A 22681-nucleotide genomic window follows, 5' to 3' on the forward strand; every position below is an offset into this window, starting at 1 on the left:
CAAATTCAACTGGACATACAAGAACTATGTTGGCAGATAAGGACAGGAGCCACGTTTGCCCCAGGGCTCAATGAAAACATGTCCATTACTTGTGTATTAAAAAGCTAGCCTATAAAAGATAGGGAAGCTAGTTATTTGTTGATTTTTAAAGTGCCTTGTAGGGATCTTCATACTTTGACAACTTGTTTTAATATAATGTTATGTACTTGATAGCAACTTCGGGTATATAAGCCCTAATGTAAAGTATTAGAAAAAGTATTAGAAATGGATGTTCTGTCTTTTGTGCTTTCTCTGTTGCTGCCTTCTATTTGTCCATATTGGCCGTTTTTATTATAAGCCAAGTTGGATTTATTCTCAAACCTACATTTGATGTTACCCGGGTTAACTATAATTAAAATTATTGGACACATTTGGGAACTATTTTTAAAGTATTATGTTAGTTAGAAGTAAATACAACTGTTTTTTGTAATATATATGAAATGTTTGTGTAAGAGTTTTTAAGTAGTATAATAATTAATCATTTTTAGAGCTATTCAGTTAAAATATGTAGATATAATTTGGACTTTTTTATTTTATTTTATTTTATTTTATTTAATTAGAATTTATGTCAGCTAAATGCAAATACAGCTTTGGGTATATGATTAATTAATTAGTATCACATGATGTATTAAATGGTTTTAAAGGGAAGGGCTAGCTGTGACTATGTTGTTGTTTTTGCTTTTTGCTTTTTACCTTCTGAGGAAGGAAACGCATAGCCGTTTCCGAAAACACCATTAAAATTGTGTTAAAGGAGATTTACTTTGTGACTGTTCGTGACTGTTTTACACAGTAGTTTGGCGGTTTTCAGCTTACCACCTCGGGCTTTGTGTTTACTATAATTAGAAATGCTATAATTTTGGTAAGAGTATAGACCACTCTCTTTCAATGTATTAATATAATTAGAAATGTTATAATTTTGGTAAGAGTATAGACCACTCTCTTTCAATGTATTACTATAATTAGAAATGTTATAATTTTGGTAAGAGTATAGACCACTCTCTTTCAATGTATTACTATAATTAGAAATGTTATAATTTTGGTAAGAGTATAGACCACTCTCTTTCAATGTATTACTATAATTAGAAATGCTATAATTTTGGTAAGAGTATAGACCAGTCTCTTTCAATGTATTACTATAATTAGAAATGTTATAATTTTGATAAGAGTATAGACCACTCTCTTTCAATGTATTACTATAATTAGAAATGTTATAATTTTGGTAAGAGTATAGACCACTCTCTTTCAATGTATTACTATAATTAGAAATGTTATAATTTTGGTAAGAGTATAGACCACTCTCTTTCAATGTATTACTATAATTAGAAATGCTATAATTTTGGTAAGAGTATAGATCACTCTCTTTCAATGTATTACTCTAATTAGAAATGTTATAATTTTGGTAAGAGTATAGGCCACTCTCTTTCAATGTATTACTATAATTAGAAATGTTATAATTTTGGTAAGAGTATAGACCACTCTCTTTCAATGTATTACTATAATTAGAAATGTTATAATTTTGGTAAGAGTATAGACCACTCTCTTTCAATGTATTACTATAATTAGAAATGTTATAATTTTGGTAAGAGTATAGACCACTCTCTTTCAATGTATTACTATAATTAGAAATGTTATAATTTTGGTAAGAGTATAGACCACTCTCTTTCAATGTATTACTATAATTAGAAATGTTATAATTTTGGTAAGAGTATAGACCACTCTCTTTCAATGTATTACTATAATTAGAAATGCTATAATTTTGGTAAGAGTATAGACCACTCTCTTTCAATGTATTACTATAATTAGAAATGCTATAATTTTGGTAAGAGTATAGACCACTCTCTTTCAATGTATTACTATAATTAGAAATGCTATAATTTTGGTAAGAGTATAGACCACTCTCTTTCAATGTATTACTATAATTAGAAATGTTATAATTTTGGTAAGAGTATAGACCACTCTCTTTCAATGTATTACTATAATTAGAAATACTATAATTTTGGTAAGAGTATAGACCACTCTCTTTCAATGTATTACTATAATTAGAAATGTTATAATTTTGGTAAGAGTATAGACCACTCTCTTTCAATGTTTTACTATAATTAGAAATGTTATAATTTTGGTAAGAGTATAGACCACTCTCTTTCAATGTATTACTATAATCAGAAATGTTATAATTTTGGTAAGAGTATAGACCACTCTCTTTCAATGTATTACTATAATTAGAAATGTTATAATTTTGGTAAGAGTATAGACCACTCTCTTTCAATGTATTACTATAATTAGAAATGCTATAATTTTGGTAAGAGTATAGACCACTCTCTTTCAATGTATTACTATAATTAGAAATGTTATAATTTTGGTAAGAGTATAGACCACTCTCTTTCAATGTATTACTATAATTAGAAATGTTATAATTTTGGTAAGAGTATAGACCAGTCTCTTTCAATGTATTACTATAATTAGAAATGTTATAATTTTGGTAAGAGTATAGACCACTCTCTTTCAATGTATTACTATAATTAGAAATGTTATAATTTTGGTAAGAGTATAGACCAGTCTCTTTTTCTATAATACTTTCATTACTTTCATATGCATGTATTAGTTGCTTACTCTTCCTCTACCTTCCTTTATCTCTGACTTCTCCTTTGATAGTAGTTCAGTGGATGGAAATTTACTGATTTGATTTCTGATTCTGTCAGACCTCCTTAAAGGGGGGTAGTCTAAAGGGTTATTTAATCTCAAGTTAACATCTACTCCATGGCTAGTATTTTCATATTCTATCTGTGAGTTAGTATTCAATCTAGCCTCCTACCCAAGAAGACTGAATGCTGTAATTGAATCAACATGGGCTTCAAAAAAGTATTAGTTTAAGGGTGTGCACACTTATGCAGCCAGCTTATTGTACATTTTTTTTATTTTTATCTTTTTACCCTAACAGATTTGTTTGTTTTTCAATTGAACAGGTTATAGGTCATTTTCAAGGTGGGAAAAGTTTTGAAATTATTTATTGTGGTCTCATTTTTTCATATCACAAAAACCTGGCATTTTAACAGATGTGTGTAAACTTTTTATATCCACTGTATAAACACTTACATAAATCTTAAGAGACATATATGTTAGTTAGTCTATTTTAGAATTAAGGTCTAGGTTGTATTTATTAGTGATCAGTAGAGGGCAGCAGAGTATTAGAAAAATAACCTTATGCTGCTTGTTCAATGCATTAATACATTACATAACATTATATATTTGTAAAACATGTTGGATATCAATTACACTTTATATTTTTAAACTGAAAATGCAAATACCATTGGTTTGATCAAGGTATTTTATCATATTTTAAAGATACAAGACTTGAAAGAAGATTTTTATTGTTTATATTTTTTACACACAGTGTGTTTTTTAAACAGGAAGTGTAACTATTGCTGGAAGTTACGTTTACCAACTCTTAATTGTTTTAGATATAAAAGGAGGGACTTTAAGGAACTGGTTGTCTTCTGAGGAAGTCTCAGTATCGAAAGGGATGAAAACGCAGTGAAATAAGTTGAGTTTAGTGTGATTGTCGTGTTTTCATAATTTGTGCTGTTTTCAAATAAAGAACGTTGTACTGATGGATTGCCTGACTGGTCATGTATCTCTGCACTCCTGCACCTCTGACAGTGTTGGAATTTTGCTTGATTTGTTGGCACTGAGGTGCTCTCTTCACTGATTCCTGCTTTTTTGAGTTACAGATTTAAATATTTAATAGTAAATAATAAAAGCATAAGAAAATACTCAGTATATAATCACGGAGTTGGCAGAGTTCAAAATCACAGAAAACATTTAAAACAACATTACAGGGCAGTATCAAATAAATAAAGAAAATATCTAAACTAAGCTTTGCTACATTCCTGACTATATCTAAGAGAATTATACTGCTCCCTAGAAACTTACTTCATCAAAGCAAGGCAGATGTAGTGAATGGATCTTCTAGTTGTTGTCAGGTCAAAGACAGAATACAGAATGCTGTGTCTCACTCTCAGAGACTTCTTAAATTAATATCTCCAGTAGTACTGCTGGAATAGCTTGCAGAATGACATTATTTATTGTCATCCGACTCCTAGTTCCCAGGCCCAAAACAACCATTGATGGCAGCTGGTAGCATTTTGCATCTACCTGTAAAAGTACATAGACAAGGGCTTTTCCTCAAATCTTAGGCAGATCCTGGAAGTCATAAAACAACAAAACTCTTCCAAGACCATACAAAAAGATCCCTACTTTTAGACATTGTGTCTCCTTGCTGCATTGAAACTGAATGATATCATCTTTTTTTTATTGTGTAGCCACAAAGTAATTTAATTTCAACTCTTTTTCTGAAGTTTTTCTGGACTGTAGTTATCCTCCTTTGTTCCAGTTTCCACTGTTAAATTATGTACATTTAGATAGTTACAATAGCGCATGTACATTTCTGTTCTTTTCCAGTAGGGTACACTGTGGATACATTTCAAACACTTGGCAAAAACCTTTTCAACACACACTTGTGTACCAGCAGTTTGATATACACATGACATGCAGTTGGAATACATTTGTAACATGAGCATCTTTTATGAATCATGTTGATATTCACAAATGACATATAATTTACAAAACTCCAAACAGCTGGGCTGGCAGTATCTCCCTTCATCACAAACACAATTCCAAAGGATGAACAAATCATCCAAGTTTTTAAGATACATAACAGTGTTTGAATAAAAGACTGTCTCTAAACACATATTTGGTGCCCAGTAATACATGACTAAGTTCATGAACGTGGGTGTGCAGGCTGCTCCTACGGCAACATTGCAAACCTGTTTGTAAAGCGCTTCCTCAAAAAAGAAGAAATTGTTTGCTAGAGCTATATTCATAAGCTGTAGTTAAAAAGCTGTATTCTACAAGAATTTCATTAAAAAACTCCATACCAATATTTTGGGGTATGCAAGTAAATAAACTGACAACACTGATCATGATAAACCCAATGTTGTCTGTGGCTAGATCCTGATTCAATCTGCCCCAAAAATCCCAAGAGTCCTTTAGTAAATATTGTGTACAGGAGGATGGGTTTGAGTTTCCTATCAAGGAATACAGCCAAGAGCTAAGTTTTAGAGTTTTCTGCTGCCGGTATATGTCTTGGGGTGGATCAGCAAGACATTTACGTGCCATATCTCTGGAAATCTTTTTGGGTTTTTTGAGTTTAATAGATTCCATTTGCTTATCAATCTTAGTAAAAAGTTGTTGATGTTCACTCTGGTGGACTGAAAACAAAAGATCTGCCTTAATTTTGCTATCCAGTAACGAAACTTCATCCTTGATCTGTGAACTAATAAACTCATTTCTTTTAATAAGGAATTCCATTGTCTCAAAACTGTCTGTCAAATAATTTGACAAACTCCACATGAAAAGATGAGTCAGTTGAAATACCATTAGGAAATTTAAATGTCGGAAGACCCAAAGGAACAATTTTTACATTGCAAACAATCTAATAAATAAGCATTGTCAGGTTGTAAAGATATTTTTTTTTGTCAAAGTCCCAAATCATGGAGCTCAAAGATGTGTTAACACTGGCTGTTGCTTCTGCAGAAAACACTGAAATTAAATGAAAGCCTTTTTTGATCCAAGTATTTAAGTTAAAATCTGCAGCTAAACTGTTACTACTATGTGGGGGAAAGACCACTTTTGGAAAACAAACTGTTAGATATAGTACCTTGAAAAAGGGTATCTTGGACTGGAGCAACAGACTGAGAAACTTCTCACATGATTTGGCCACAAGGAAAAGGGGAAGTTGAAGATGAAGAATTAGCTGCAGTTGTTAAATCAGCCATTCGGGAGTCATCGTGCCATGTCTGATAGAAGGATACAACACAGTTCAAAACTGTAGCCAGGATAATTCAGATTTAAAACTGTAAATCTCAGCATGGAAGGCTGAAATGTCTGGCGTGTGTATGGAAGAATCCATAGTAAACAATAGGGAAGCATGAACGTCATGAAACTCACTACCTCTTTAAAAACAAGAAACCAGAAATGAAGGAGGAGGTAAAACTGCACAAAATAAAATACAATAGTCAAGAGACGTGCAGTGTGAGGAGGGCTGAATTTGTAACTCCATAAACAATGTGAAATAAATCCAAAGGTCCACCACAAAAACAGAATGGATAGACCACACCACATAGAACACAGATATCCATGAAAGGTAAACTTCATTGCAAAAAAATCCAATAAGTAAAAGTAAAAAGTTAAGCGCTTTCATTCAATACAATGTAAACATGGACTTCTTCAGAACTAAATGATGAAAATACTGAATGGGTTTAAGTAGTCCATGCTGAGAACCCATTTATCTCCCTTAAAGGTGCAGAATACTTAAAATCAAACAATACAATAAGAAGTATAAGTTAATATAAAAACACATACAGCCTAACGTATTAAGAATCAAGTTAAAGCAGTAAAAAAGTAGATGAATGCCTGAATCACATGAATAGATAATGTTATAAAATCATGAAAAGCAATATACAGAGTTGAAAATAAATGATATGCAAAATAATAATGCCAACAACTTAACAAAATTTTCTGGGGGCATCACCATCCCAATATCATGCAATTGCTTCCCAGTCCTGCCCACAAGCATAGCCCTGGCTTCCATCAGCCTTGTGCTGAATACTGTTCTGAGTCTTGGTTTCCATTGGGACTATAAGCAACAGCCTATCCATATTAGGACATCATCTAATCCCTCCCAGTCAAGGAGAGACCAGCAGAAACACTTCGCCACCCTTCTCACCAATCAGTGCCAGAACTGCTGACTGAACTCAGGTTGTCTGGATTGCAATAAGTGTTTTATCTGTCATTGCAAAGAGAACTGGCTCCAGGTGAACACATTTTGAGTTGCTAACATGAGAGTGGGTAAGCTGTGGTAGGGATACTTTATAGGTAAGTTCTAGGATAGCTGCTCTTGTGGGCCATTTTAAGCCTAACCAGTTTCCCTCAAAGGTGAGAATCAAACTCTGTACATTGTGTCTTTGAGGTAATCACCTTAACCATTATGCCAACCCCCAACCCCACAGTGATTTTTAACCACTGTCACTACCTTCTCAGTACTTTTTATAGTAAATTATCCTCTAAGCTTCTCTTTTTTTTCTCCTTTATTAAACTTTGAATCAACTCTTTTGCTACATATACATTTTTACAACTCTCCACAGTTTCTTAATTACCTAGGTGATAATAATATGCCTCCAAATTAAAGCATCATACTATGTGAGTGCTATGTGTCACAGACCTGGGTTTGAGCTAATTAGTTCTCATTTTTATATATTCTCAATCTGCCCAAATTACTTTCCCACACCAAAGCTTCTTATTATCCAAAAGCATAATCATAATTGTGGATGGGCTATGCTTTGCCAGTAAGGGCTAAATAACTACACGTACAACTGCAAGGATGACAGTTTACAATGGATTCCTTAAATGCTTTCTAAATCCTCTTTGTATGACATTGTGTGATTATCAGTAGCCTCAATTTATTTATTTTGTACTTTTTGTTAGTCTCCTATGGATCCTGGTACGACCATGTGAAGAAGTGGTGGGAAAACAAGGATCGGCATCGGATACTATACATGTTTTATGAAGACATGAAAAAGGTAGGTCATTATCTTTGTGCATCTGACATGCTTTTTGTATCTAGGATTCCAGACTAGTTGAGGAAACTGTTCTGTTTTATCCTGATGTGTCCTACTTTTTACCAAGTGACCCTAAAACAGCACATTGTGCTGTTTTGCACAGCATAGAAAATGCTTAGGGGTAGTGGACCTCACCATGTAAGGGAGACTATTCGAAAGCAGCTTGGCTTGGCCAGAGAGACCCTGTGGTGCTTTCCTTCTGTGCAGCTCATACTCAAGGACAGTGGAGCCATCCACTGTACAGGGAGAGGATGTATTGTGCACTTCCCAGGGAAAGGTAGGGGAGAAGAAAAAGAAACGGGAAAGTGAATGAGAGAAAAGGAGATGTTCATGTTTGTCTGAAGAAGATACAAAAATATAAACATGGCCTCTGGATGACAGAAATGAGTGAGAAGTAAACCCTCTTTGGAAGATTGAAAACTGTAGTACTGGACTGCCTACACTGTACAGTAAAAGGGATGATTTTTCAATGTACGGATTCGAGCCTGAGCACTGCAAGGCACTGCTGCTAAAGAGAGAGCTTTTATTTGTTGATTTACATTTCTTGCACATGAGCAAGCCTGTAAACAATCACCATATCACTGTTATAATTAACAGTGAAGTCTAAAGAGGGGACCCTCATATTCCCCTTTTCGGGTTTGCCTGCACTCCTGAAACTTTATGGCTGTGTGTACAGATAGAACATACAGGGATTTGTTTAGATGTAATACCACAATAACTGTTCTTACTGAAATGCTGTTTTACATGATGACCTTCTATTTTGAAAAGGGATTGTGAATCAGGGGCTATGATAAAGCAATTGTCCCATAATTTAAGCACAATGGGTGCAGCATGGGTCATAAAAAAGGTAACCTGGCACACAGGTATAAAGATTCTGTGCATGGGGTGCTGTCCAGTGGGAGAAGGGATATCTTTTTTGATTGCCCAGTTTAAGAATTCCATCTCAGCATTTACAGATATTCAGTGGTGACTCAGTGCTGCTTTCTGTAATTTGTGGATGTTGTATAGCTTGTGGGTTAATGCTGTCTATCACCCTAAGGTTTTGCTCTGTCTTACACCTCAGATGGTGGCTGACCATTTATGGTGAACTGGTAGCTTCAAAAGGAAATCATTTTTTATGCAGCTTCTTATTTTCCAGTTTTCTATTAACTTTCTGCCAAACTTATCTAAACTGAGTACAGGATGAGGCCATATTTCACCAGATCTTGACAAATGTCGCTGGGTACAGTGCAGAGGAGTTGGTCTGCACTTGTATCTTCCTATCACTGATGTGTTGCCACTTTTCCCTTTTTTCTCTCTCGAACTCTGTGAGGATACTGATACGCAAGGGATATCAACGCTTTTTTTATTAATGTGTTTATTAACTAGGCAAGTGGGTTGATGTTATAGCTGGGCATCTTTCAGCCATGAGGCAGTCGTTATGTGGCACAAATCCACATATACTGAGCTTGTTATTGTGATACAATATTGCACAGCTTTCTGTGGTCACAAAGTGGAAGTTTTAGTGTAACATGACTGTTCTTTGTTTTTTTTTTGTTGTGGTTATGGAGTGAATGGTGTTGATGAAGTCAATGCCCAGATTTCCCACTTTATCTGCCTCTCTGTGTCATGTAAACACTTTTCATCTTGTGTCTCCTTCTTTCTTATGTCCTTTTTGCCTCTCTCCTCTCCCCCACTTCCTTTTATCACTCTGTTTTTGTATTTACCTCTCATAGGTTCATAAGTACTTAGTAAGCTATTGATCAGTGAGGATCTTAAGAAGCCTTGCCTTCAATTCCCAAGGCAGTTTTTTGACCTTTGTGTTCTGTGTATGAATAACCCAGAGGTGGACAAAACAAGGAATGTTAGGACATTTACTTGTTGCCCCTATCCATGGGGGACATGGTTGCTACGCTGGGGGGTGAATTTACTGTTTCACATTCATTCATCTAAATTACATCTCAATAGAGTAAGAACTCTTAATAAGAAGTAAGAAGTATTTTGGTTTATGTGGAGTGGAAGATGGCTCCATACAAGTGATATTGTCTGTGATATATACTTATCCCTCCAGTATGTCTTATTTATGTTGCAAAAGAGATTGAGATCCCTTGAATGGGTGTCCACACTAACTATGAACTTGCAAATGTGTAATAGGTCAGAAAGGATACAGTCTGTTGAGGCTTTGTATGCAAGACAGAGTTTGCCACTTAACAGCCTGTATGATACTGAGAAGAGGGACAAGGCTTTGAGATGATCTGCGTAATATTTAGTTTAGGGTCTTGATTTCTTAGCAAGAAAACATTGCATTCTTTCAAGTTTTGACAAGTGCTTGGACATGTACTTACTAAAAGAGGCATTATACTTAAAGAACAAAGTAATGAGAGTTGAGTTACATCCCTGGACCTGTGTGCCACAAATTTATATATAAGCTATGCTGATGAAAACAGACTTCGTTATAGTAATGGGTATACAATGATCAAAGAACAGTTCATTGTTGACATAGCTTTCCAGATCCATGACTACAGGATCAACTTTATGGGTGTTTTGTCAACGTAATAGTTACAAGGGAAGTCATGCTTGCTGAAGGATATGATTATGCATTTCTTGGCATTTGATTTCAGCCCATGGTTTTCACACCAGCTATTTTCTTTTGGAAGGGCCCCTTTTGAGGATTTTCATGTCCTCTGGGGAGTTTAGGATGACACAAAGTTTACAGTCATATGCAAACTTGGTCAACCATAAAACCATAGCATTTGTTTTGACCACCAAGACGTAAATGCCAAAGAAGAATGGCCTAAGGAATAAACTCTGGGGTACACCAACCATAACAGATCTTCTGGTGGAAGTAAAGCAGCCAAAAGCATTTTCTTATGTTTTGTTAACTGAGCCGGTTTACTATCTAATGAGTGACATAGGGATTTACATTTATTATCTATAATACCAGAGTGTAGGATGGAGTTGACTGTCCTTGGGAGGTCTAGATATGTGTTGGGTACTGAATTACCCTCATCCATTGCTCTAGTAACCTTTTCAAAGAAATTGATCATGTTAGGTAGGCAGGATCTTCCCTTGACAAATCAGAATTGGCCTGGGTCAAGAGTTGTTAGGTTACTTATATCCTTATATGTTAATTTCATAATGATCCTTTCCATAGCTTTACAGATGATGCTGTTCAGGCTTGTGGGTCTATAATTACCTGGGTCCATTGATGCACCAGTTTTGTTCAAGGTGATGAGTGTTGCTTTTATTTGTCTGGCACTATGATTATTTGGAGGCTGATACTGAATAGCCTCTGCAGTGGCCCTGAGTTCTGTCTCAGGCTGGCCATTAGTGAGCTTGATATGTTACCTGGTCCCATAGAAGTGATATTTTTTAGCCTTGGATAGTGACTTGTTCTTTGGAGATCTGAGGGAGGTTGTAGATATGAGTTTGTGATTTGGGAAGTATAGGAGGGCAGAGGGGGACAAGTTTGAGTTAAATGTGCCCACTAGTAGATTGGCTATCTCCTCTGTGTCGAGTATGTGATGTCATTTACTATTAGCTTTGCACAGTGCAGGGCATTGTTTCTGTGGTTTCTCGCATAATTAACAATGGTTTTGTGGCTATCCTCCACCTGGGAGGCTATTTTTACCTCATATCTGGCTTTGGATGATGTTATCATGATCCACTGATCCTTGCTAAGTTTAGCAAGAATGTTTTTGGCATCCTGAAAGTTAAACTTGTTTTTGCATGCAATGAGTTTTTATTTTCTTTTATTATAGAGCCTGCTTACATTAATGCTCCACCACAGGAGTTTATTTTTTAAATATTGCATTCTATTACCTTCAAAGGGAGGCAGATGCTTCTCAGCAGCTATTTACATGTTCATAAAATTTGACAGTAAAGGATTCTTTATAAGTAGTAAGGTCATCTTGAATGGTGTTTGTCTTAATGTATAGGTACTCCATACTAGCTAGGTCAGAGATATGCACTGAGGGGGGCATAGACGGAGCCCTATCGTTATCTATGATGTGATAAATTTCTGTGAAGTTGTGCAGAACTGATATAGCAAGGCTATTTACCTGACTGTCTTGGATTCTATAACCATCTGATATGCCAAACTGAGATAGGTACTGTATACTTTTTTGCACTTGCTTTGCACTGTACTGCATTTATATATTTGTTTCGCTGTTTATTGCTGGCCTCTGTGTGTCTGCATTGTTTGTTCCCAACCTTCCTCTCAACTTAAACTTGGTGGCTTTGGAATTGCCTGCCCCTGCAGCAAATTTGATTTTGGTCACTCCTCCCGTTCCCATCTCATTTGCTCACTCAACTGAGCACAGTGAGATCATTTGGGAAGGACTGCCTCCTTGCTACTTTGAATCTGGACATTCCTCCCTGTCCCATCTCATCAGCTCAGTCTACTGAATACAGAGAGAGCATTTGGGAAGGCCAACTCCCTTAGTTTCTTAATCCTGAACTATTTCTGTTTCCTCCCTCTCCACAAAAAAAAAAAAATTACATTTCATTCAGCTGCTTTACTGTAATTGTGTTCTTTCTACTTTATTACCTTATTTTTGCTACATGCTCAAGTGTTTACGTGCTTTTATTCTGCTGCATTTATTACTGCTTGTTAGTAGCCCGATTAATCTGTTATTCTAAGCATCTTAGTTTTGGTTTTAGCACTTGTGCTTCAGGCCAGTTACTTTACATTTAAAAAGGTTTTTGTGGTCTACACTCTTCTGGACAAACCCTTATCAAACCCCTGTCTTCATAAGTCTGCCCAAGTATTCGGAACACTATGTCTGGACAATTCCCATCACTTTCTCCTGCCAGCCTAGTCAACATGTGTATACTGAGACAGAGTAGCAACTGCCTCATGTTTATGCCCTCTTCTCCTAGCACATAATTCTTCTACTTGCGGGAGATGCATCTACATCAGTAACCTGGAATGCATGTTGTCTCACACCACAGTCAGCACTACTGACAAAGAGGAGATTGCCAGCACAAACACCACACCACTCACATCATGTGGCCAAGCACAACTGACATCCACCAATGCAGAGGTCCTCAATAAAAACTTACCTAAACAGCAGAAACCTCCAAAACACACTCACAAACATTCCACACACAACACCAATCACACACAGCAGACAACACACCAGTGTCTCACAAACACAGCCCATAAGGCAAAACAATAAACCATCACAGCCCAGAAGGCATAACAATAAACCAAACATACTAGTCATTGATGACTCATTTGTGAGACATAGAGATGCCCCCCTCACCAGGCTCGACAAAGAGAAGGTCATGGTAAGTTGTCTGTCTGATGCCAGAATTCGCCACATCATGCATGCACTTAAGTCTCTCCACAACAAGTACAAGTATGACTCTGTAATTGTCCATGTTGGTGTGAATGACTTATGACGTACCTCCCTGGACTATATGAAGAGAGTCATTATTAAGTTCTCAGAGTATGTGTCCCAGGCAGGTATGGCCATAGCTCTAGGCAGCATCCTACCTTCACCAAGAATGATACCACAATACCAACAAAAAAAATTGACTTCAGCAATTGGCTTAGTTTCTGGTGCCATTCCAAGGGGATTCAGTATATGTCTGCCTGAGATGACATGGTTGACAGGCCTCTATGCTTTGCCATAGATGGTCTCCAACTGTCATCACTGGGATTCCGAATACTGGTCAAGGCCCTTGTCTCCCCCATTGTACCTTTTTTAGGCAATGTCCCAAAGACAAATCTTTCAACATAAAAGATCGGTCAAAAAGCAAATTGAAGGTCATGCTGCTTAATGCTGGGAGCCTTAACCTGAAAATTCACTCACTGGAGGCTGTCCTTGCACTGGAAGATGCTGATGCCTGTGCAGTCATGGAAACTTGGTTCAGGGCTGCGGGGAGCACCCCTGCCTTTCCTGGCTATACCTCTTTCCACACATTCTGACCCCAAAATGAGGTCGGGAATTCTAAGGGTGGTGGAGTCTCTATCTTCATTAAGGATAGGCACACCTCCAGACTGGTTTGGCAGCATGACACACTGGAACTACTCCAGGTGCAACTGGTGGTTGCCAAGACACCCATCCAAGTTATAGCCAGCTATAGACCCCCCCCCCTCCATGACTCACCATATCCATTCCTCTTAAACCTGAATCTACTTGACTTCATCAAGGTATCCACTACCACCTTGATCCTTGGTGAGTTCAACTACCCCACCACAGACTGGGTGAACTATTCCTACACTAATGCACTCACTCATTGATTCCTTGACTTCATCAGTTCTAATGCACAAGACCAGCTGGTCTTATCTCCCACAATGGGGGAGATAACATTCTGGACTTGGTTCTCACCAATATGGGTGACCGCTACACGTCTCCCATAGTACATTCCTCCCTGGTGAGATCAGATCATCGGACTGTCTCATTCGAAGTTTCTATCTACCCAACCCCCCCCCCCTCCCCAGAGCCGTAATCAAGCTAAAAAACTTCTCAAAAGATTAATACAGTCTCCTAAGGGAGGGTATCAGCAGCTTCACACCACCAACACCCTTAGAGGATGAAGACAACTATGCTGAACAGTTTGCCACTGCAGTATACAAGCACCTGTTCAACTGCATGGACTCAGCCATACCCAACAGAACTAAAACCTGCTCCTCAAGGAAAAACAAACCTGTTTGGTGGACATCCTCTATCAACAGGCTTTAAAACAAAAAGAAGAAACTGTTGCCCAAGGGTAAAAAGGAACAAATTCCAAATTGGAAAAACTCCTTAGCCTCATTAGCCTCAACAAGCAAACTAGATCACTACTGAAAACCTCCAAAGCCAGTTATAAATCTAAATTAGCCTTCAAAACAAAGGAAAACCACAAAGCCTGCTTCAGTTACATCAGAAACCTCCATGGCAAGGCCCAAGTTTGTTCCGAATTAGTACTTAACAGGATTACCTACACTGATCCTGTTGACTTAGCCAACCTGCTAGCAGATAGGTTCAGCACAAACATACTTGTCGCACACCTCCTGTCTCCATAGATCAAGTGTTAAAGGCCCTATCCAAGACAAAGAACATAGCTTCCATGGGACCCGATAGTGTCCCAGGCTGTATTCTGCACCATCTCCAAGAAGAACTAGCTTCGCCATTGAACATTGCCATCCTCTTGGACAAAGGTGGTACCACTACTGACCCTAGAAACTATTGCCCCATTAACTTGATGTGGTGCCCACTACTGACCCTGGAAGCTATTGCCCCATTAACTTGACAAGTCTGATCTGTAAAGCCTTGGAGTGTATTATTATGGATCTCATAAACAAGAACATAAGCAATCTCCAAGCACTTGACCCCACCCAGTTCTGATTTGTCAAGGGCAGATCTTGCTTGTTGAACCTGTTTGACTTCTTTGAGACTGTCACCAAGGCCCTGGATGAGGGAAAGCTTACTTTGACTTGGTCACGGCCTTTGGCACAATCCCCAACTTGGGCATCATCAAGAAGCTAACACAACTTGGTGTAAATTCCTATCTCATCAGGTAGATGGCCAGCTGGTTCACCAACAGGACCCTCAATGTCAAAATAGTCGCTTCCACCTCTGATAGCAGACCTATTACTAGTAGAATTCCAAAGGGATCTGTCCTGGGACCCCTATGGCTTGGCAGCTACTTCTCAGAGGTCCAGGCAAAGACAAACTGCCTGTGGCTGACCAAGTTTGCAGATGACTGTAAGTTGGGTGCTGTCATTGACTCCTCAAATGATGTTAACACATTGCAAGAGGGTGTCACAGCAAGTAATGACTGGTGCCAAAGTCATTGCCTTAAGCTAAATGCAAAAAACATGTATCATCATACCATTTGGCAAAAACATGGCCCCTACTGATTACATCAATGGCAACCCCCTAAGCACACAACCTGTGATAAGAGATTTGGGTACTCAGGTTGATAATAATCTCACATTCGACCATCATATGGTGGCAGTGGTCAGAAAAGCATTTTATTTGGTTCATCTCATAAGTAAAAGGTTATTACCTCTCTGTACTCCTCCCTCATTAGACTAATGATTAAGTATAAAACCCGTTTGGTATGTACCTGTCCAAACATCTGCACTAACTGGAAAGGTCACAGAAATACCTCACAAAGAGAATCCATAGCCTTCAAAACCTGCCGTATGTGGACAGGCTGAAATCACTATCACTCTACTCCGTATCGTACAGATTGCTCAGAGGTGATCTATGTCCCGCCTAAAAGACAATCTCTGACACAGCCCTACTAGAGATGCTCCATATCCGTAAGTCTAACTCCTCATATATTTCCTTCTCAAAAGCCCTGAATCTAATATACGACATCAACAAAATCTGCTAGAGAGACAAGTTTGTCTCCCAGAGGCTGCCCCATCTCTGGAATAGACCTCTCGTACATGTCAAACAGAGTATCTCGCTGACCCTCTTCAAGTGCAACCTTGATGAGTGGATGGGAAACCACAAATTTGTCCCAGGGGTTCCACCTGTGTCCCACATTGACAGGGGTGACAGGCGCTGACTGAGGTTTCTTTTTGGAGATAAACTTGGCTAGGCTTATAAGGGCCCTAGGACCATTAGCCTGGTAACATCCTATCACCCTCCTGTGATCCTATGACACTGTAAGGGTTTTGTTGATAGTAAGTTGAAAATGGAGGAGGTTCAAACCATTATCTTGTTTAATTTGTCAGGAGGTGTTTTTTTTTTTTGAGAATATGGAGACATCAATGCCTTTAGAGCCTTAATATAAGGCTTTATTATAAGCCTAGCACTTGTTCTCAAAACCTCTCTTCTAAGTAAGCACTCTCTAACTAAAGTAAGCACTACATCCACTTGCCACCCCTGTGAGTACCCACTTCCCTTAAAGGCACAGCACTCCCTTATAATATTCTAGCATGTCGAGTGGTAGATTACTAGCATCCTCTCCGGTTCAGCTGGTTAATCTGGGAATCTTGAGACAATGCTACAATTGTCTCATGTACACAGACAACCCTGTCCTCCTCCCAACAAACACAAATACATGTGAGAGATGCAACTATATAGCCAAACTGGAGGCTGAACTCTCTCAACTCAGGACTGGCAAGACCAGACAGGAGGAGAAGGTAACACACACACAGCAAACCCAGTCCCACATAGACCTACCACAACTGCAAACCAAACACATAATAACACAAAGACATACTCGGAGGCTCTAACAAAAAACTTACCAAAATAACAGAGGCTCCCAAAGCAGACACCCAAAAATCCACCACCTCAAAACATAACACATGCAACACATACTTCAATAAATCAGTGTGTCAAACAATCACAGCCCTTAAGGCCAAACACCATGCCTGATACACTAGTAATAGATGACTTTATAGTCAGACACACTGACGTTCCACTTACCATGCTGAACAAGGAGAGGGTAATGGTGAGCTGCCTATTGGGAGCTAGGATCCGCCACATAACACACGCACTCAGGTCACTCCAAAGCAAGTACAAATATGACTCTGTCATTGTCCATGCTGGCATGAATGACCTGAGATGTACCTCCCTGGACTACATGAAAAGAGACATAGAGGAGCTCTCCGATTATGTAGCCCAGGCTGGTATGACCCTGACCCTGAGCAGCATCTTGCCCTCACCAAGAATGATACCACAATACAAAGACAAGATGATCAGCTTTAATAATTGGCTCAAATACTGGTGTCATTCTAGGGGGATCCAATGTCTGTCTGCTTGGGATGACATGCTGGACAAGCCACGCTGCTTTGCAAGGGACGGCTTGCATCTGTCAACACTGGGCTTCCAGATATTGGCTAAGGCTCTTGCCACCCCCATATTGCCTTTTTAGGCAAGGCTCAAAAGACAAACCCACCTCCTTAGAAAACAAAAATGGAAAAAACTTAAGGGTAATGCTGTTCAACGCCAGAAGTCTAAATCTCAAGATGCAGGCTCTCGAAGCACTCCTCAGTATGGAGAACATCGATGTCTGTGCAGTAACTGAAACCTGGTTCAAGGCTCCTGAGAGCACCCCAGCGCTACCAGGCTATACCTCGTGTCATGCTTTTCGGCCTCAAAACTCAGGCCAAACCAAAAAGGGAGGGGGAGTGTCCATATTCATCAAGGACACCCACACCTCCAGGTTAGTGGCAACACATGAAGCATCAGAGACCATCCAGGTGCAACTAACCGTAGGCAAAACGGCTATACAACTGGTAGCATGTTACAGACCACCCTCCCAATCTCAGGAACCCCATTCAGCCTTCCTGAAGACATTGGAGGATATGAATGTCTCACCAAACACCGTCATATTGGGAGACTTCAACTACCTTAACATAGACTGGGTGCATTATTCTAGCCCAAATATCCTAGCCCAAAGGTTCCTGGAATTCATAAATTCAAATGCAATGGAACAGCTAGTCACCTTTCCCACAAGGGGAGATAATATACTAGACCTGATCATCACAAACATGGGGAAAAAGTGCTCCACACCGTAAGTATACCCCTCACTAGTGAGATCTGACTACAAACTAATCACCCTTGATATACATATCCCACCTCCACCCCCAACACAAAAGACTACAGTGAAAAACTTCTCAAAAGCCGACTTTACACTTCTTAAAACTGAGATGGTATCCTTTAAGCCCACTGGGCCATTGGAAACTACATTACACAATGCAGAATCCTTCACAAATGCTTTCTATGGACATCTCCAAGAATGCATGGATCATGCAATCCCAAATAAAACCAAGACCCTCTCCGCCAAGGGCAGGCGTCCTGTCTGGTGGACCCCAGCCATAAACAAATTGTATAACAAAAGAAGGAAGCTACTGCATGATAGAGCAAATTCCCATAAAGAGAAGGCATCTCTGATCAGCACTAGTAGAAAGCTACGTTCTCTCATAAAAACATCCAAGGCCAACTTTGAGAGAAAAATCGCTATGGACACTAAAGATAATCACAAGGCCTTCTTCTGCTATGTTAGAAACCTGGGCGGAAACCCTCAGATATGTTCAGAGTTAGTTCACAATGACAAAAAATACACTGAACCCACAGATATTGCCAACATTCTGGCAGACAGGTTCAGTGCAAATTTCTCCCCTCCCTCACCCCCAAAAGAAGAAATACTTATCCCAGCTGAATGTAACCTCCCTGTCATCTCAGATGTCCAGGTGAGAACCGCCCTCAGCAAAGCTAAAAACACAGCATCAATGGGACCTGACAGTATCCCAGGTTGCATGCTACGTGAACTCCAAGAGGAGCTAAACCCACACATAAAAATGCTATTTAACCTTAGCCTTACTACAGGATATGTACCTGAACACTGGCGTACAGCAACAGTAGTCCCACTCCACAAAGGAAGCACCTCTACAGACCCTGGTAATTACCGACCCATAAGCTTAACCAGCCTGGTCTGCAAAGCTATGAAAAGAATCATTATGGAACTCATAAACAGAGACATGGGGGACTTACAGACACTTGATCCCACCCAGTTCGGCTTTGTAAAGGGCAGATCCTGCCTTTTGAACCTGGTTGACTTTTTCTAAACAGTCACTAGAGCCATTGACGAGGGCAAAGCAGTCCATACAGCCTACCTGGACTTGGCTAAAGCTTTCGACACAATACCCCACTCAGGCATCATAGACAAGCTCAACAGCTTAAATGTAAATCCATATGTCACAAGATGGGTTGCAAATTGACTAAAGGATAGAACCCATAAAGTCAAAATCGCTGGAGCCATGTCAGACTCAAAGCCAGTCACAAGTGGTGTCCCACAGGGCTCTGTCCTGAGACCCCTCTTGTTCGGCATTTATTTCTCAGATGTGAAAGCAAACATGGGAGGGTTGTGGCTGACAAAGTTCGCAGATGACTGCAAACTAGGTGCCATAGTCGATACACCAGCTGACACATACATCCTACAGAAAGGCCTCACTAAAATGGAAAACTGGTGCCGGAGTCATGGCCTTAAGCTAAATGCCAAAAAATTTATAGTCATCCCCTTTGGGAAAAACAAAGTACCCACAAATTATCACATAGACAGTAACCCACTGAGCATAGAAAAAGTAATCAGAGACCTGGGGACCCAAGTCGATAGTGACCTCTCATTTGACATCCACATTGCCAAAGTGGTTAGAAAGACTTTCTACCTTGCCCACCTTATCATGAAGGGATTCACATCCAGATCAAAGGAGGTCATTGTACCCCTATACTCCTCCCTTATCAGGCCCATGATTGAGTACAATGCCCCATTTGGTATGTACCTCACCCGGCACTTGCTACAGCTAAAGAGACCCCAAAAGTACCTCACCAAGAGGATCAAGGGTCTCCAACATATGTCATATGCTGCCAGACTAAAGAAACTCCAGCTCTATTCAGTAGCATACCGCCTACTCAGAGGAGATCTGTGCCTGACGTACAAGGCCATGTCCAATCAGGAATTGATGGACATGCTCCACCTCAAAAAATCCAAATCCATCAGAACCACGAGAGCTAAAAATTTAAACCTCAGCACAAATATGAATAGGACATGCTGGTGGGACAGATTCATAACTCAGAGGCTTCCCATACTCTGGAACAGAATCCCAGTTCATGTTAGGCAGAGCCCCTCACTAACTCTCTTCAAGAGAAATCTTGACGAGTGGATGGGAGATCGTAGGTTTACCCCAGGGGTCATCTCTATGTCACTACTAGACAGAGGCACAGTAAACTAATTCTATTATGTAAGGGGGTCTTCCTGTGCCACTACTAGACAGAGGCACAGTATTCTAAATCTATTCTGTACACTTTTGTACCATTACATGGGGTGGCGAAAGCCACATCACCATGGCTAGGCTTATAAATGCCCCAGGGCAGATAGCCTAGAACTAAACTATGAAACTATAGTGCAGTGGGCCAGAATAAGTGGTATGAGTTGAAGCACTGCATCAATGGAGTACTTTCGTTCTTCTTGAGCCATGTCTCCATGACGGTGCACATATTCATCTTGAGCCATGTCTCCATGACGGTGCATATATTCATCTTGAACCATGTCTCCATGACGGTGCATATATTCATCTTGAGCCATGTCTCCATGACGGTGCATATATTCATCTTGAGCCATGTCTCCATGATGGTGCATATATTCATCTTGAGCCATGTCTCCATGACGGTGCATATATCAATGTTTTTAATGGTAAGGAATGCTTATAGGAAGTGGAGTTTTTTCTTAAGACTCTTAGCATTGAGAAGGAGTACTTTTATGTTATCCAAATTCTATTTTGTGATATTGGAAGCTTTATGAGACTGATTTTGCCTAAACAAGTCAGTATGGATGTGGGCAATGATTTACCCAGTATACAAAAGCTTTGGAAGATAGGTATAGGACATCCCTGGGAAAGCAGTTAGGATTATCCACCATCTCCTCCCAGGTGGATGTCTGTTGTACCTCATTTGAATGACACCAGAAGGAAAGCCGTTGATGTTGACAATCATTTGTTTGTATTGCAGCATCATTCCTGGTGATAATAGAATGCTGCTCAAGGCTAGATTCATATCTGCCTTGGATGTATATTCTGAGAGCTCCATCATATCGCTCTTCATATAGTCCAATGAGGTAAGACTCATTGCATTTACACCCATGAGCTCTATGACTGTGTCATATGTGTACTTGTATATTTTAACTGTTTTTGTTTGAACTCTTAACAGTTTTGCTGTCTGTGCTGAGAAAATGGATTAAATAGCTGTCCATCGCTAGGTTTGCTTTGATGCTTTTTTATTTGAAGTGATTTAATGACAGTCCTGCAGTGAGACCCACAACCGTCCCTTGTCATTTATATTTGCCACAGCATGTGGCAGTATTGTTGGAGAGAGCATAATTCATTCTATGTAGTATTACATCTAGCCACTAGATGGCAGTGTTAGAGAGACGGGGAGGAAGTAGGACAGTTCGACCTCAATGCAATTGGATACACTTTCAAATTAAAATTCACATTTATTGTCTCTGAGAAGATTTATTGGACAGTTTGACACGGGACTATTTGACTACAATTAAATTTAATAAAATAATTTTAAGACCTAATATTTTAATCAGGATTTTTAAGTAGGAATTTAATGTTATTTAACATTTTAATATGTAAATGTTAATTTACTTAACATATTATTTAATATCTAAATATAATTAATTAACAGTAGTTTTTAACATGTCAGCAATGAAATCAGTCATGAATTTTACATAGGAAGTTCACGTATTTAACTAGCGTATCTGATGTTTTATTCAATTTTATGCATTTAATTGTTATTAAAGCTGGTTTTATTCTCAAGACAGTGTTCAGTTTTTTTACTTTGCTAATGTGATTTCTCTGTGATTGTACCAGGTTACAGACCTGTAATGCGAATATTTTGTTCTGACGGGTTATTTTCTGCACAGTTGTGTTCTATTGTCGTATGTTTTCGCTGTTCTTTCTGAATGTTGTAAACTATTGTAAAGCCTTGTTAACTAGGGCATAACAGTAGTATCAAACTGTGTTCCAAGTGTTACAGATCTAGATATGGAATGTGTTGAGGCAGGGGTTAAAACGGCGGATATAGCTTTCTATTGTGTACTGCTACCTTCGATCATCAAGTTGAATATTGCACTAAAATTGCTAGTCCTTCTTTCACTATGCTTTGCTGTCCTTATGCTCACAGTTACTAGATGGCAATACTCTTTCCTTTTTATTTATATTATTTTTTATTCCCCTGCTGTATTGGTAGACTGTGCCTTATTCTGGCTTTATTTAAATAAAAGCAGCAAGCACTTCTCAGAAAAAGACATTGGGCAGGATTCACGAAGCATCCGTGTAAGAGTTGTAACTCTTACACGGAGGCTGCAGTTAAACGGAGTGATGTCAGCATGCTCTGGATATTCATGAGAGCATGCTGAATCACACCTAAGTCTAACACGGTCTGTGTAAGACAGTAGGGGGAGTGTCTGTAGGCCGAGCCCTGCAAGCGGACACGCCCCCAGAAGAGTAAAAGTGCCCAAAGTAAACACCC

The 22681-nt window shown here is 39.0% G+C and overlaps 1 protein-coding gene across 1 annotated transcript in view; it reads left to right on the forward strand.

The window, feature by feature from the left end:
- Positions 1 to 22681, forward strand: part of LOC122813775 (sulfotransferase family cytosolic 1B member 1-like) — a 278964-nt gene that overhangs the window by 150786 nt on the left and 105497 nt on the right. The window contains exon 5 of the mRNA XM_044086272.1: positions 7582 to 7676. Within this exon, the coding sequence (XP_043942207.1) occupies positions 7582 to 7676 (95 nt within the window). The remainder of the gene's footprint in view (positions 1 to 7581; positions 7677 to 22681) is intronic.

Source organism: Protopterus annectens, chromosome 10.part0 (assembly GCF_019279795.1).
Source record: "Protopterus annectens isolate FY-2018-M chromosome 10.part0, PAN1.0, whole genome shotgun sequence".
Classification (NCBI taxonomy): Eukaryota; Metazoa; Chordata; order Ceratodontiformes; family Protopteridae; genus Protopterus; species Protopterus annectens.